The following is a 17,878-nucleotide window of genomic DNA, read 5'->3' as shown; positions in this document are numbered from 1 at the left end:
GTATCTGGAGTTTGATTGCAGTGGCTGTAGTCCCCGGCACACCAATTATCTATCTTTCTGTGTCTCTCTCTCTCAAGAAAAGGCCAGTCTGTTAGGCTTTCCTTAAAAAAAAAAAAAAAAAAAAAAAAAGCAAGCAAGAAAGAAAGACTATACTTTAGCAAGTTACTAACAAAATCTAGAGTCAGTATACAGAAAGCACTAAAAATGCTGTTCAAGAAGAGTTAGCTGCTCTTATAGTGGTGGTGGCTGTCATTAATAAAAATGCATGATTCCACGTGATTTTAGGATCTAGATGCCAAACAATCTAACATCTCAGCTCCTTTTGCAGACACCAAAGTAGCTCATGCTGGGTTTGGTGCTGCACATCTACACTCCAAGGACTTGGAAGGCTGATTCAGGAAATGCCAATGTGAGGCCAGCCTAGAAGACACCTTATCTCCCAGAAAAGAAGAGAAAGGAAAACAAGAGAGGGAGGGAGGGAAAGAAGGACGGGAGAAGGGGGTTGGGAAGGGCTCAATGAGGCTTTGTACTCTATTATAGAATATCTGTGCTTTCCAAATGAAACCTGGGTGAGAGAGCTGGAGAGATGGCTTAGCTGTCAAGAAGTTTGCCTACAAAGCCTAAGGACCCTGTTTGACTCTCTAGATCCTATGTAAGCCAGACATACAAAAGTGAGGCCAGTGCAAGGTCACAAATGTCCAGTAGGTGGCACAAGCATCTGGAATTCAATTGCAGTGGCTAAGGCCCTGGAACACCAATTCTCTCTCCCTCTCTCTCTTATGCACTCTCTAATTTTTAAAAAAAATAAATAAATAAACGCAGTGGGAACTGGATGTGGTTGTACACACCTTTAATCCCAGCACTCAGAAGGCTGATGTAGGAGGATTGCTGTGAGTTCAAGGCCAGCCTGAGAATGCATAGTGAAGTCCAGGTCAGCCTGGAATAGAACAAGACCGTACCTTGAAAAAAGCAAGCAAACAAACAAAACTGAGTTAGATACTTGCAGGAAAAAAAAAAAAAAAAGCCTGTATTTGGAATCCTAGATTCAAATCCCAGCAGTTACTTGCATCACTTCTTCCCTTCTTGGGTCTCTCTAAGTTATTGTTTATAAAACAGACATAACTCAACCAACTTTGATGGATTGTGGTGAAAATTGAAAAATAATGATTGGAAAAATTAATGACTGGATAATGTGACTAGCATGCTGCCTGGCAGTTAACGAGCATTCAATAGCTGGGGACTGTCATGATTGCAAAGTCATTCCACTGGGTTTTGGCAGGCTGGATGCTAAACCCTGAACCCCTGAATGCCAATCAAGCTCATTGCCCCAGCACCCGCCCTTTCTTAAAAACAAACCAAAAAATGGGATTTTCTGACACTTCTTTTTGTCAGTTTACACAATAACTATATGCTCATTAGTAGATATTAGTAGCTATTGAAAATAATCTATGCCTGTTGTTAAATTGGTAAAGCACTTGAAAATGTCCTCCTCATTCATGAAGAGAGGGGGAAGAAAGATAAGGAAGCCCCCATGTTTGTTCCAACCCTTTTTTGAACTAGCCCAAATGAGCAGTTTTGCTCTGGCAGCTGAACCTTATCACGCTGTGGGGGTCTGGCTCATAAACAACCTGTGGAGGACACCCAGTGGTGCAGAAAACATGTACAACAGCTCCAAGAGTCTGACACCCTTGATGTGGTAGAAGAAATAGCTATAGAAAGGTGCAGGGAAGGATGGATATTGAACCAGACAACTTGGTTTGGGGAAGGAAAAATACGAATAAATTATAAATCTAGAGATCAAGGCGTGCACCTCAATACTAGCACTGAGGAACTCCAATGTGTATCAAAGAGGAGAGTGTTGCCTGGTGGGGATTGAGAATGGTCACAGGCATGTGAAAAAAACTCCCCATTGAATATGTTCCATGATCATTTACAAAGCACTGAAATGTCCTGACTTCAGACTGTGCAGCCCAGCCATCAGTGACATATAAACAGTATCATGCTAGCACTCCATCAGGAAACCATGAAGTTTTAAAAATCAGAGACCTTAAAACAACCAATAAGATGGGCAAGCAATAAGAGAGTTTTTGGTTTTAATTTCATTTTAGACAAGGGTAATGGGCTAGCTAACACTGGACACAATTTGGCTTCCTCGTCTTCTCATTTCCTGCGTACGTGGTGGAGCTTCAACACGTGCAGGCACACGTTAGACAGGGCAGGCAGCACCACGGCCCACCTACTTATCATTACTGATAAGGGAACTGGCTTGGAAAGGGGGAAAAGAAGTAAAATATAATCAAAACAAAGCTCCAGTAGCTTTCTACTGCCTTTCATGTCCCATCATGCTTCTGAAGAGTGGTCACAATGTTCCTGGTCAACCAACTCATGCTGTATTTGGGGGTAGAAACTGTGGGCCCAGACAAAGCAAAAATCGACATTACACCCTAAGTGCTTTTGATGGTGGCAAGTGTTACAACTGGAACTGGTTGGGGTTCTCCTTTCTTAATATGCAAAATGAAATTCTCCGAAGTTAAACTGCTGTTGTGGATCCTTCTTACCACATTCCACATACTTTTTATCACAAAAAATCCTTTCAACTGAATTGCCATCTTTCCTGTTCCTGCATTGGTAGCCTCCTCTCCCTCTCACTTAAAAAGCCGCCAGACACTTTGTCTTTCTCTCTTGCTACTGTTGCTTTTGTCCTGCTCTTGTGGATGGGAGAAATGTATTCCTTTATCAAAGCTTTCTCACCAGGAACATCCCTTTCAAAATTCTTCATAACCTAACCAGAATTATATCAACACTCAACCATAGCTTTTCACTGTGATTTATCAAAACAGAATAATAGCTAGCATAACAATTAATCAACTAACTTCTTTCATGTTGACCTTTGCTAATCTACAAACAAATGCCACCCAAATTTGACAGAAGTAAATGGCAAAATTCTAACAACAGCAATCTGGTAGAAATCCCATTTTTATTGATGTCATAAAGTGGTATTTAATGACACTAAATATTTAATATTAGCTATTTAACACAATTAAGATTCTTCAGAAAGCAAATGTTGAATTGTGTCAGAAGGTCTCCTCCAACACCATAAGATCTGTGAACTAATTTATTTAAAAACTCCCTTACCATTTAGATGAAATTGCCTATACTCATAGTATTTTTTTAATGTGGTTAAATTTGATTTGGCTTGACATGTATTTTTATATTAAGATGTGCTAAAGCTGGAGAGACAGCTTAGCAGTTAAGGTACTTACCTGTGGAGCCTAAGGACCCATGTTCGACTCCCCAGATCTTATGTAAGCCAGACGCACAAGGTGACCCACGTGCAAGGTCGAACATGTGGACAAGGTGGCACACGTGTCTGGAGTTTGATTGCAGTGGCTAGAGGCCTTGACATGCCAAATCTCTCTATCTGTCTCTCTAAGAATAAAAATGTACTTGACTATCCAATATCTTTTTTTGTGACCTCCCTCCAGGAAGCAAATAAGTTGGATAAAAACATGACAAAAACAGAAAGTGCTCGACTCTTCCAGATGTGGTATGGCTTTGACCACAAGTATCCTTTCTAAAGATGGCTCTACAGGTCTCTCTGTGGGGCAGAGAATTACTGGAGTATGTTTCCCAGAGGACCACTCTCCTGCTCCCAGGGAACACAGAAAGGTAAAGTACATCTGCAAGCTGCAAAAGGGAATGAGTTTAAAATGTGTACTTAAGTGTTGCAAAAGCCTAAAGTGAAAGCTCTATGTCAAATGCACTTGGTATTTTCATGGCAATCTGATGCTTTCTAATGTCAGATGATAAAATCGTGTAGTCTTAAAGAATACATATTTTGCTATTCCATGTAAAGGTCTCACTTCTGGTCAAGCTGGGAGGTGTGAACAGTTTCAGCTGCCTGGGGAGCCCTTTGCCTGGGTCACCCAGCAGGTGCTGCCTCTTCTCCCGGGAGTGCGTTTCATGCAGTAAGAAAGAAAGGGCGTGGGGAGAGCATGAATGGGCTGATGGTGAATCTGGTTCACCTCAGTATAAAATAGTACGGTGTTTCCCACCCCCCTCCCACCCCCAAGAAGATCGGGGGAAGTTCTTCCCTCTGAAGAGCCGTTCTACAACTCCAGCCATCAGGGTCAAGGCAGCAGCCGGGCGCACCTGGCCCGGCGCGTCTCAGAAGTCAGCCTCCGGTGCCTTGCTCTGGAAGACGCAGGGAGGGCCCGTCCATCTGTGATCCAGCATGAGCACGCGGGAGAGAGGAAAGAACAATGCTGTAGACTCAGTGCGTTGGGCTGTTTTGTTTTGCTTTACTTTGTTTTGTTTTGTTTGGTTTTGTTTTGTTTTGTTTTGTAGCTGGTTTTCATAAATCCCTCTCCTTGCAGTAAGAAAATGCATGTCAGTCACTGGGTGATTTTAAGTCCCCAAGCAATGATTAAAGCACAACACACCAGTGAGGGAAGACGGATGAAGAACATGGAAAATAAATGGAAAGCATAGATGAAGGTGAAATTTAGGTGGAAAAGGGACAAGAAGACAAAAGCAATATGGGAAAATCACATCATGAATGAAAGGAAAGCAAATTAGAGGCATGATTGTGGGAATTAGAAGAGAAAACTAAGGGGGAAAATGAAGATTGCAGTGATAGGAAGTGTAGTTATGTGTGAATGAGCAAACAGTCCTGCTAAGGTTGTGTTCCAGGGTAACATGGTGCTGTGCAAGGCAGAGGTCTTGGGGTGAGGTTTGCTTCTCCTCAGCTCTTTGTGTCTGTGCCCTGCCCGATGTCTTGGCTCACTCATAAGTCCTGATTTTTTTATGGCAATGTAGGGTGTCACCCCCAAAAGGCAGTGCCCCTTGATCATTCATGCACTCTTGGATGCTCTGGTCTCATTAGCTCCCTGCAGCCTTTCTATTTTCTCCAGGGAAGCTAGTTATTAGCAGATCACCACTGGCTTATACTCTCGCTACTTTCTCTTGTAGAAACAGAACTGGTCCCTGCCATTGCTTGTTTGTATCTAATAACCAAATCTGTAAGAACGGTAAGGATTTGACGGAAGAGGACACCAGATAAAATATATGGCAAGAAAATGAAATCAGAAACTTGATAAGAGGATTTCTATTTTCCCTCAAATTCTGAAAAATGCTGTGATGAAGGCTTTGCAATAGAAGAAAGAAATAAAGTGAAAAAATTAACTCAGAGACAAGAAAAGGAAAGTTGGATCCCACTCACATTTTTCAGCTTGGAGCAGTAGCACTAAATTTAGATGATGTCATAGTTGTTAATCTCACTTTCCACCAGGGGTTTATTTCCATACGATTAAGGACAGACTAGCAAAAAATGAAAGCAGATTTGTCCTCTCTGTAATACCTCTCCTCATCACAATTTGTCCTCCTGCACATTCATTCTAGAAATTGAAGCATAGCCATGACTACATAACTTTTTTTTTTCCTTAAACACAGGGTTTTTGTGTCCTACTTAGGGTCTGAATTTTTATACCTAGAGGTAGCAAATCAGTCAATTTCAACCCTATGACCTCTTGATGTAGCTGTTTTTCTTGAAAGAGAAATTATCCACTTGGCATGCACATTCATTCAGTTGTCCACCTGGAACCCTGTTAGCATATCCTGTGGCCCTTGTAAGTCAGTCCATGCCAGTCACTGGCAAGATGGAGACAGTCCTACATGCCAGAGTCAGATTGTTTAACTGGAGCCAAAGAAATGCTCAGAGTGTGATAGAAATGGGCTGTGCAGCTGCTGACATTTCATTATTAAAATCATATCACACAGAAAAAGCCTCATGAAGGATTTACTCTTGCTTGTTCTTGCAGTCCTGGGGACGGAATCTGGGGCTTTGCACACACCACACTAGGGCTCTACCACTGAGCTACATCCTCAGCCCTGTTTCCAGTCTTTGTTTTGAGACAGAGTCTCACAAAGTTGCCCAAGTTGGCCTTGAACTCAGTCTTTGTATAGTCCAGGCAGACCTTCAACATGTCACTCACCTGCCTCAGCCTTCCCAGTACCTGGGATTATAAGCTTATGCCACCAAGCCCAAGACTTATTAGTAGAATTGAAGATATAGCTCAGTGGCAGAGCACCACAAACAAAAAAGAAAAAAATGGATTTTTTGACAAGAGAGAAAGAAGAATAAATAAATCTTCAAACCCACCTGTCCCATCCAGTGTTCTCCATAAAAACAGAAACTGAGCCAAGAGAATTTACATTTGCATGCCCATGCATGTAGACTCATTTCAAGGCTTTGGTTTGTACAGCTGTGGAAGCTGGCAAGAGCAATTTGAAGAGTAGACCTCAAAACTCAGACAGGAGCTAATTCTACAAGCTTGAGGCAGAATTCCTTCTTCCATAGAGATGCCTTGGGTTCACTTTTAAGGTTGTACAACAGACTGGAGGAGGCCACTCATATTACTGAGGATCATCCACTTAGCATGGACTGATGGCAGGTGTCAACCATATCAGCACAATGCCTGGAGCAGCAACACTAAACTGGAGTTTAATTCAGCAGCTGGACAATCTGCCGTCAAACCAGCCACCATGGCCCCCATTCACCTTCATTTGATGTCCAGTATTCATTCAGACCCAAGGAAAGAAACCTGCTTTTTATCATTGTTAGCAACAAAACAGACCATGGTGGTTCATATAATTTTGTTTTCATTCAGTTTTTCATGGCATTAAGTAATGCATACATACATCCTATAAAAATTTTCTCAAAGCGACATGGAAAACTGATAATGCACATTCAATGAAAATGAGCAGTGGCCAAGCCCGCTGTGAAGTACTTTATTTTTGTGTAGCATCTCACTTCCTTCCCCAGCTATGTTCGGGGTTAGGAGCAGGCTAGAGCATACACATGCACAGACCTGTCTGTGATGGTGTTAGCTGCTGGGCAGCAGCCCTAGGCTTCCCTGTTCAGTTGCCTGTTCAGTTGTTGGAAACCCACGGTGCATAGTTTGATGGTTAATGACAATTTCATTATGACTCACTGTGGGCAGCAATTCTGAATCATGTAGCACACAGAAGAAACTGAGAAGTGGGGGATGAGAAGGAACAAATGTTAGAATCCCCACGCACTGCCATCAGGCACTGTATTCATGAATCCTTTTAGCCACTCTTTTTGTTTAATACTTACCAGTGCCTTCTCTGTGATGGAGAATCAAGCAACTTCCAGATCACAGAAATAGCTTTTCAGTTTCCACAGCTAGTACAGTTCGATTCCATAATTCAAGCACAGATATGTCCCTGTCCACAAGCACACTTAAGTGAACTTTCCCTCCAACAACTCCCTGTCCATGGTACCTCTTACTCTACCATAAAACTCTGTCTTAGTAGGTTGTAAAGTAGCCCTTCAAGGAGTGAACAACTCTGATTCCTTACTCTCCATGTGCAAGCATCTATTGATATATTCAGGTGATGCCAAGGTTAAGGATCATTGCTGATCACCTACAGAACATCATGAAGGAGCCCCCACATTTCTGAGTCATATCTTCAACTTTGTGGCTGAGGATACAGTACAGTAGTAGTGTTTTCCTACTATACATGAGGTCATGGGTTTCCCCAGTAACATCAAAAAAAATCCCATCTTTAACTTGTCATGGGCAAAAAATAGACTATTCCAAGGACTCCAGGAGGTTTCATTCACCTAAGAGATGACCTCAGTGTAGTCAACCTCAAAGGAAGCAAAAGTGCAAACCAGAAGATCCTTTCCCATCCAGGAGAAGGCTCAAGTCACAGTCTGGCCTCGGATGCCCAGGATGTGTCTATACTCAGTTTCAGACTGGCTCTTCACTCAGAAGGCCAACGACCCGGCCCGTCACCTCTTCTATTCAGCTTGCTTAGCTCCATATTTGATTTTGTTTTATTTATTTATTTATTTATTTATTTATTTATTTATTTATTTATTTATTTATTTATTTGAGGTAGGGTCTACCTGTAGCTCCAGCTGTCCTGGAGTTCACTTTGTAGTCTCAAGGTAGCCTCAAACTTGCAGTGATCCTCCTACCTCTGACTCCCAAGTGCTGGGATTAAAGGTGTGTGCCACCACACCCATCTTGGCTCCATATTTGAATTAGCAGTTCCCAAGGGGCATGCCCTTAATTCTTTATATTTTCCTGTAGCACTTAAGACCACCTGACAATATATGCTTTGTTTTAGTTGCTTCCTCTAGCCAAGATACATGCTTTCCAGAGACAGAAATTTGGGTGTGCTTTTGTTCACAGGTATGTCCTCAGGTCATAGAGCAGTGCCTGACAGGGAGGATATTCAATAAATATTTGTTGGATGAATGAATCAATCAACCAGGCAAGCAAACAAGCAATATTTTCTTATCCAGAGCACCTTCATTTCAGACCCTGATGTAGCAGGAAAAGCCAATTAATTATCTGAAGGTTACTAAGTGAGTCTGAAACAGAACAAGGTCAAATGGATAATGTTAGTGTTTTTATCCAGGCTAGACACCCATCCACAGGCTCCCTCCCTATACACACACACATACCCACACGCACACACACCTCAGTGTTGTAGCTATCTTCTCATTGCTGGGACAAAACACACAACCAGAAGTACATTATGGAAAGAAAGAGTGTATTTCAGAATTACAGTTTCAAAAGGAAATTTCAATATGCCAGAGAAAAGCAACGAGCTCACATTATCAATCACCCAAGGGATGGGGAAGAGAGAGAGAAGAAGACAGAGGAAGAGGGAGAAAGCATTCTGAATATCCAGTAGGCTAGATTAATCAACATCAAGGTCTGCTTCCAGTGACACACCACCTCCAGCAAGGCTCTACCTCCCAGTTGTTCTACCAGCTGGGAACTAAGTAAGAAATTTAATCAGAAACACTTGAGGCTATTTGTATTCAAACCACCACCCTCAGTGTCTTGCTCCTTAGGGACAGACACTCACAGCTGACCTGGGTCCCAGTTGCTTCAGTAGACCTCCAGCCACCCTTTCTTAGCCTTCATCCTGGATATAGGAAAACAATGCTATTGTCATCATATTTTAAATATAGCCCCCAGAGCTTTGCAAATTTCATTAGTAACAACTGGGCTACTAACACTTGTAGGTGCTTACCATTTTAGGGCTAAGATTCTCATTCAGGTAACATTGTCAGTACTTCATATACATGTGATAACTTGGGATTTTGTACCTGTACCTTAGCCCTTCCTTAGAAGCCATATTCTGTGCAGATAACTTGGAATATATCATATCTCACCAGTTATGTGCAGATGTTATTAGCACCAGGCTCAAAAATTTAGTCATCTGTCATCTTTACTCACATTCTCATGTAACAAGGAGGCTAGAGGCTAAAATCAGTACTTCTGTATTCATATTTTAAGGGATAAGATAAAATTATTTGTGTATATTCTGTATTACAGCTGGTATGGGAATCTTGTGTGCCTTATTCATAGGTGACTAATGATCCTGCTGGTCTGTGCCTCATCGAGTCTCTTTCCTTTCCATCATTCATCATCTCTCTGCTTAAGCATGTGTATGTATTAGTCCTACAAATGTGAGTGACAGAGAATAAAAATGACCTTTTTCCAAGATAAAAAGGACAGCATGAAGTCATTGTTAGTACTTCCCCATGCCAACATCAGCGGAAGGGAGAACTTAGCATGTGGCTGCCAGCATATCACAGTGTGAAGAGTGCTCAGAGAGAACAATGGATTGACAAAGTAACCCAGTGACAGAATTCCAGAAAGCCATGTGGATAGAGAGCCCACAGAGGTATCAGCTACAAATGAAAAGCCCCCAGCAGGATGTGTGGATGCTGGGCCTCTTGAACTTTCTGACTTGGCAAGAAGGGAGCAGACAGCCTTATATCCTGAAGTAGAAGAAAGTGGAAGTCCACTCAGTGAGAAGTAAGCATCAATATTAAGGTCAGGGTCATTTAACCCAATATCTGGGGCCATGTATTTAATGAATTTAAATGTAATGTGTTTTAGTCTTAACTAAAAAACAAACAAAAATAACTTCCCATCTTAGATTCATTCTATCGCACACAATCATGCCCAGTTCTGGCTCCTCGGTATGGAGATTATGCCCCATTTCAAATGAGGGTCCCGAAGTGCAGATTTCCCTGTTCTGACCAGTAGAGGCGGCCGTGAATCGTTCATTGGGGTAGTGCTTTGACTTAAGTTTACCTCACACAGTGCTCCCAGGGAAACAACAACCCCCGGTTCATAAATGAGGCACCAAGCCCCAAGAAGGAAAAGCTACATCTGAGATATCCAAAGTTGCTAATAGATGAGCTGGAGAGATGACTTAGTGGTTAAGACACTTGCCTGCAAAGCCAAAGGACCCTAGTTCAATGCCCCAGGACCCATGTAAGCCAGATGCACAAGGTGGCACATGCATCTGGAGTTCATTTGCAATGGCTAGAGACCCTGGCACTCCCATTCTCTCTATATATCTGCTTTTCTCTCTCTCTCCTCTTTCTCTTCCTTCTCCCTCTCTCCCTCTCCCCCCCTCCCCCTCTCATAAACAAATAAAATAAAAACATGGAGCAAAAGCCAGCACTCAGACTCAAAATACCAGCAGGCTGTGCCCATCAGAAAACTCACAGGCCCTGGTTCACATGGTGTCCACCAAGCCCTGCTTCCATCGCTATGTGTACGATTCCACTGCTATAAGTGTACCTAGCATACAAATGATTGTTTTAATCCCATCACTTCACTGGTAGTTCATCAAGGCTCACCAGCCATGGGGTGAAGTATGTTTTCCTTGCATTAGTAAGTAGGAAAAGTAACTGAGGATGCCAGTAATCCTGCATTCAGGTGATATTTTAATGACTACCTACTGTGCACCAGGTGCTATTTATCAGCTATTTATCAACCTTCCGGCAGCAAACATGGTAGGCATGGTTGACCCTCATGAAACTTTTCCTTTCACCTCATTGGAAGGAGTCATGGCCAAAAACCTTTGGAAAGAACCAGCTAGAAAGACACTAGCATTAAAGCAGGAAGGGTAGGAGGAACTTAGGGAAGCTAATTCTGTGAATTAAATCATTTGTAGGGATGGAGAGATGGCTCAGCAGTTAAAGCACTGGCCTACAAAGCCAAACAACCCAGGTTCAGTTCCCCAGTACCTACATAAAGCCAGATGCACAAAGTGGTGCACACATCTGGAGTTTGTTTGCAGTGGCTGGAGGCCCTGGAATACCCATTCTTTCTGTCTGTCTCTCCTCTTCTCTTCTCTTCTCTTCTCTTCTCTTCTCTTCTCTTCTCTTCTCTTCTCTTCTCTTCTCTTCTCTTCTCTCCTCTTCTCTTCTCTTCTCTCTCTCTCTCTCTCTCTCTCTCTCTCTCTCTCTCTCTCTCTCTCTGCTTGCAAATAAAAACAAAATCATTTGTAGTCCTCACATAAAAATAATCAGGTAAATCCCTGTAGTTTCAATAAGCGCCAAAAATTTAATATTTGAAGCACACAAAGCAATCAGCTTATGAATGCAACAGTCATTGTCTGCAGCAGATCAAAAACCCCAGTGAGGAGGGCCCTCAGTGGAATGAGGGAGGACAAAAGGGAATATAAAGGGATAACACGAGGGGAATGGGACTAACACATGATTTGTTCATCCAGGCAAGTTCATAATTAATAAGAAATAAAAGCTATACATGGGGTTAAAAAAAGAGAGAGATGATTCAGTGGTTAAAGGCACTTGCTTTCAAAGTCAAGGATCCAGGTTTGATTGGGTGGTGCATGCATCTGGAGTTCATTTACAGTAGCTAGAGACCCTGATTTACTCATTCTTTCTCTCTCTCTCTCTCTCTCTCTCTCTCTCTCTCTCTCTCTCTCTCTCTCTGTAAATAAATAAATATTCTTTAAAAAGCAATCAGCTTTCTGAAGGTCCTCTCTGAACACCGCCCTGGTGGCCTTCCCAAGTGTGTGTGTGGATGTGTGTGTGCATGGCCTTATGGCTGCCTCCCTAGAAAGCTGGCTGGAAAAGGAGCCCAACCACCACTCCCATGTCCTGGCTAACTCACTAGGCATTTATCTTGGGTTTGGTCATCTTATCTCTACAGGGTCTAATACTGGAAACTCTAGCAGCCCTCAACTTAGTGCGCAAGTGAAGAGAAATTAAACTTCCCTGCCAGAAAACACCAGCTTCCAGGTCCCTGTGTTTTCATAAACCTTTTGGTGGAGCTCAGTGCAAGGGACCTTTTCCCCCTCTCTTTTATTCCTTAAACACATAAAAAAATATTTATTTTCTTCTTTTTTATTTAAACATTCCCCGTTTCCCCCCTTCCTCCTCTTGTACTTGCCTCCTTTCTGCTTTCATGGGCATGTTTCCTCTTGTCCTTCTGGTCACCTCTTGTTCTCCTCTTGTGGTCTCCTGTTTCAAACCATAGCCCATGCTCCCTCTCACTTTACGTTATTTACAAACAAACAAAAGGTAGAATCCACATATGAGAAAGAACATGTAATTGTTTTCTTTCTGGGCTTGGATAACTTCACTTAGTCTAATTTTCCCAATTCCATGCATGAAAATTTTATAACTTCAGTTTTCTTTGTAACTGAGTAAAATTCCATTGTGTATGTGTACCACATTTTCATTATCCAGTCATCAGTTGATGGACATCTATTCATGCTGATTACATTTGCTAGCTATTGGGAATAGAGCGGCAATGAGTATAGATTCATGGCACTTTTAACAAGGACATGTGGACTAGCTTTTGTTCAAGTATCTTGTATCCATACATTCTTCCACACCGTTAGATTAGTGTACACTATCCTCTGTTTGACTGGAGCCATCAGAAAGTTGTCTCATTATGAAAACAGCTTCCTTCTGGTGAACTTATTCACTTGCCTCTCAAAACCAAAACATTCAAACCACTCAATGAGTACCATTTTCTCAAGAACTTACAGTGTAGGGCTGAAGAGATGGCTTAGTGATTAATGCACGTGTCTGCAAAGCCTAAGGGCCCATGTTCGACTCTCCCACATAAGCCAGAGGCACAAAGCAAGCATACAAGGTCACACATGTGCACAAGGTGGCACACGCATCTGGGGTTCAACTACAATGGCTTGAGGCCCTGGTGCGCTAACTCTCTCTCTCTCTCTCTCTCATTCTCTCGCATAAAAAGGGCCAGTCCATTGGGTTTGTCTATAAATAAAAACAAAACAAAAAAAGAACTTGCAGCCTAAATTCATCAATATACTTCATAGTTCAAATAAAACTCTCCTGAAGAGCTGGCAGTGACTCCAGGTGTGACTTTGTGAACCGTCACCTCAACACAAACTAGTTAAACTAGTTACAGAAAGTTGTGGGTCCAGAGAAGGCAGCTGAGACTTCCACAACGATCCTAGGATTACATAAGTTTGAGGATTCCTACATTGCTTTTGCCTTTTCCCGATAAAAAATTTAAATACTATGCATATTAAATAAGAATGCAGGGCTGGGGAGATGGCTTTGTGGTTAAGCGCTTGCTTATGAAGCCTAAAGACCCCAGTTCAAGGCGCAATTCCCCAGGACCCACATTAGCCAGATGCAGGAGGCCTTGACATGCCCATTCTCTCTCCCTCTCTCTCTGTCTCTCTCTCTCTCTCCCTCTCTCTCTCTCTCCCTCTTTCTCTGTCTATCACTTTCAAATAAATAAATAAAAATAAACAAATATTTTTTTTAAAAAATAAGAGTGCTTTCTCATTCTGTCTTCACTTTAAGCAAACAAAATGAAAATAGAGATTTATGCAAACATAAAAGCAGAAGGTAGCCCATTATTTTGTGGAAAATGGATTCACAAAATAATTTCCTTTAATTCCAAGTCAATCTATCCAGTGTTTTCTCAATGTCGAACCCTATATTCAACTTTCCAAACTCATTCATTCCATTAGTGTATCACATAATTATCAAGAGCCTTCCAACAGGCCAGTCACTATGCAGGCACTAGGAATACAGCCATGTACAAATTCCCACAGAGTTCATATTCTCATATGGTTCCATGTTTGGATTGGGGTTTGCAGATTTCTTTTTAGGGATATACATCTACAGAATAGAGAAAGACGTATGTGGTGGTTTGATTCAGGTGTCCCCCATAAACTTAGGTGTTCTGTATGCTAGGTTCCCAGCTGATGGATATTTGGGAATTAATGCCTCCTGGAGGGAGTGTATTGTTGGGGGTGGGCTTATGGGCTTTATAGCCAGTTTCCCCATCCCAGTGTTTGGCACACCTTCCTGTTGCTGTGGTCCATCTTATGTTGGCCAGGGGGTGATGTCCACCCTCTGCTCATGCCACCGTTTTCCCCTGCCATCGTGGAGCTTCCCCTCGAGCCTGTAAGCCAAAATAAAACTCTTTTTCCCAGAAACTGCTCTTGGTTGGGTGATTTCTACCAGCAATGCGAACCGGACTGCAACAGTAAAGTGGTACCGAGGAGTGGGGTTGCTGCTAGACACCTGACTGTGTGGCTTCGGCCTTTTGAAGCTGATTTTCAAGAGGAATGTGGAAGGAGTTGAAACCTTGGCCTAAGAGATGCCTTGCAGTGCTGTAAGTACAGCTTGGTGGTCTATCCTGGTCAGAGCTGAAAGACCTGAAGGCAGTAAGAACTATGGACTGTGAGGTTTGGCTTATGAGGGTGAGAAAGAGCTGTGCCTGGACTGGGCTAGCAGTTTGTGTGAGAAGCTTGCTCTTGTGCCTATGTCCTGAGAAGTTGTGCAGGGTTGCTTAGCGTAGAAATGAACTGGTGTGTGCAGAGGGATATGGCACAGAAAGGAAAATCTTTGGGTGAACTGCTGCCCGTTCAGCTGCAACTGAGAGATTACAACCTTTGAGACTGGGCTAGCTGACCTGCGCTGGGGCAACAAGAAGAATGTCAACTCTTTTGAAGGTGTCTGAGTGCTCAAGGAGTGTCCTGTTCTTCAAAGTCTGCTTTATTCCCCCCTGGATTAACAAATTGGCACCCTACCTGGTATCGTGGAGTATAAGAAATGCTGGAAAGAGGGTCATTGAGTTTGCAACACGGTCTTGTGTTTTGGAAATGGCCATGGGCAGTATGAAGCGGGTTTGCTGGTTGCCTGCATAGAGACACCATGGGGCCATGAGGATGAACCGTGGCTTGCAGTGGAGACCCAGTGGAGATGCCAGGACCATGAGATGGCTACCAAGGAGCTGCCGGCCCCGGTGAAGTTTCCCAGGACTGTGAGTAGCGTAGCTGGAGGGGCGGAATTGAAATGCCAGAGACTTGTTGCTGGTTAGAATTATCGGACTTGAAGATTTGTCACTGGTTTGAGTTGCTGGACTTGAAGCTACAGAGTTTGATGTTTGCCCTGGTTGTTTTGAATCTTGTATTGGTTGAATGTTTCTTTGCTATGCCCAATGCCATCTATTGCAGTGTGAATATTTATTCTGTGCCATTCTGGGTTTTTTGAGGTTATATTTTGGTATTATGGCTCAGTTAAAAGTTCTTGAACTATAGGGATGTATGAACATCATTGAGATTGATAAAAACTATGGGGACTTTTAAAGTCAGACTGAAAGCATTGTATTTTACATCATGTATGGATATCAGTTTATGGGGGCCAGGGGCGGAATGTGGTGGTTTGATTCAGGTGTCCCCCATAAACTTAGGTGTTCTGAATGCTAGGTTCCCAGCTGATGGATATTTGGGAATTAATGCCTCCTGGAGGGAGTGTATTGTTGGGGGTGGGCTTATGGGCTTTATAGCCAGTTTCCCCATCCCAGTGTTTGGCACACCTTCCTGTTGCTGTGGTCCATCTTATGTTGGCCAGGGGGTGATGTCCACCCTCTGCTCATGCCACCGTTTTCCCCTGCCATCGTGGAGCTTCCCCTCGAGCCTGTAAGCCAAAATAAAACTCTTTTTCCCAGAAGCTGCTCTTGGTTGGGTGATTTCTACCAGCAATGCGAACCGGACTGCAACAACGTACTTCCACTCTTGTTGCAGTCAGCTCCACGCTGCTGGGATGAGCATCCAACCAGACAGAGTTTACGGGAAGAACAGATTTATCTCAGGCTGAAGGATGTAGGGAAGTTCCATCAAAGGCAGGAGATGCTGGCCTCCTGTCACAGATCCAAGCAGAGAGAAACCAGCAAACAGCCAGCACCACAGACAACTCACCAAATTGCTGTCTCCACACCCCTTAGGGCTGGACTCCCAGTGACACCTCCTCTGGCCAGGTGGCTGGAGACCCAAGATACAAGTTTAATTTTAATAAGCCATCTGAGTCTATGGGGCTATACATTTGCACTATTACATTTGAACTACCACAACACTCCACTAATATTCTTATCAAATGGACAATCAGAGGCTTAGTGGTCAGGCATTATTGATTTGCCATTATAAATTGCTTCTTAGCCTTTTGGTTGAGATCAAGTGTGCCTGATATTATGGCCTCACCAGCACAAATTATGTAAGTTTGTGAAAGTTATTTAACTTCCCCATCTGAGTTTCTCATCTGACAAATCAGAATAATAGGAGAATCTACCTCAAAAATGTGTTCTGATGCTTGAAAGAACTCACACGGAGCTGAGCCCAGTAAATGTCCTCCTTGTTATCTCTTCCTCCCGCTGGTGCCCTCATCTCTGGCAGAAAAGCGTCTCGTGATGCTGAGTGACCCAGCTTTGCACTGTTCTATATTCTGGCAATAGTTTTTAGTTGCAACAGCTGTATTTTAATAGCATTAAGAAAAGCCCTTCATCTCCATAAGTGATAGGCTTCACTTGGCTATAAGCCAGGCACAACTTCTGCTTGATGCCAAGTGAATAGCTGTGGCTGGATGTTGAACTGCTCTTTTGTACCCTCTGTTTTACACATGCAATTGTTTCATTTTTAATTTTTTCTAAGTTATAATCGGTCATCTCATAGTTATTTTTTCTGGAAATTATACCACAGATAGCAATTTTGACTTCGTGGAGAAGTGAAAGTTATGATTTCCCACAATGGCAGCCATGCAAGCCTCTGGTGATAATTATTCCTCTTGTACCTTCATGTGATAAAGGAAATCTTTCAGTTGCACCTTTCAGGTGATGCAATGGTGTTTTGTCACTAGCAATGTGATGCTATATTGAACATTTCTAGATTGGTGTCGGATCATTGTATTAGAAAAGTATGCAAAGGGGAAAATGCTAAAACTTCACACAAAAAAACATTGTTTCACTGTTGCCAATGTTGAATTTGGCTCTCATATTTCTTTCTCAAGGGAAAAAGTATCTTCTCTTTAAATTTTCTTTAATTGTTACTTAGTCATTTCTGTTCAATAGTAGAAGCCAAGGTATTTGCAGCCTGCCAACAAATTCATGAGCTACCTGAGACGCGTTACCAGCACAGACTGAGCTGTCAGCTCTGCGGCTTGTCACCGGGCGTGTGGCAGAGCCTGGGTCTCTCTCTGGAGGGCTGCAGGTTTTTATTCAGCACTTGTCTGCAGGCGAAGCTGTTGAAGGCCCCATACGATGTGTACTGGGCAGGCACAGCCTTGTCCTAATTAAGGTTTACTCACAGAGTAGGTGGCAATGGCTTGGCAGTGAATGCCACAGCACCTCATAAATATGAGTAGACAAAGTGCACTGATGCGTAATGGAAGAAGAACTGGCTGGGGAGATAAATACCGCACTTGGAGCTGGAAAGGTTGCTCAGTGGTTAATGCTACTTGCTCCTTAAGCCTGCAGGCTGGAGTCTGGATCTCCAGCACCTACTAAAGTAGGTCATATAGTAAAAGTATGTATCATCCCAATGCACCTGTGGCAATGGAGAATCTCAAAACTTGCCGGCCAACTAGCCTGGGGTTCTCAATGACAAACAACAAGAGAGACCTTGTCTCAAACAAGGTGGAAGGAGGGTACCCATACTCTGCAGCTGACCTCTGACCTCCACATGGCTCCCATGTTACCCTACACATACATAAACACATAAAGAACAAAAGCCC

At 42.9% G+C, this 17,878-nt stretch overlaps 1 protein-coding gene across 1 annotated transcript in view; it reads left to right on the top strand.

Moving 5' to 3' along the window:
* The window catches only part of Slc9a9 (solute carrier family 9 member A9), a 631,054-nt gene that overhangs the window by 515,297 nt on the left and 97,879 nt on the right, over positions 1 to 17,878 (top strand). The window contains exon 14 of the mRNA XM_004663627.3: positions 3,486 to 3,565. Coding sequence (XP_004663684.1) covers positions 3,486 to 3,565 — 80 coding nt within the window. The remainder of the gene's footprint in view (positions 1 to 3,485; positions 3,566 to 17,878) is intronic.

The sequence above is a fragment of the Jaculus jaculus genome, chromosome 17, assembly GCF_020740685.1.
Source record: "Jaculus jaculus isolate mJacJac1 chromosome 17, mJacJac1.mat.Y.cur, whole genome shotgun sequence".
In the NCBI taxonomy this organism is placed as follows: domain Eukaryota; kingdom Metazoa; phylum Chordata; class Mammalia; order Rodentia; family Dipodidae; genus Jaculus; species Jaculus jaculus.
This window is presented reverse-complemented; position numbering and strand designations above follow the sequence as displayed.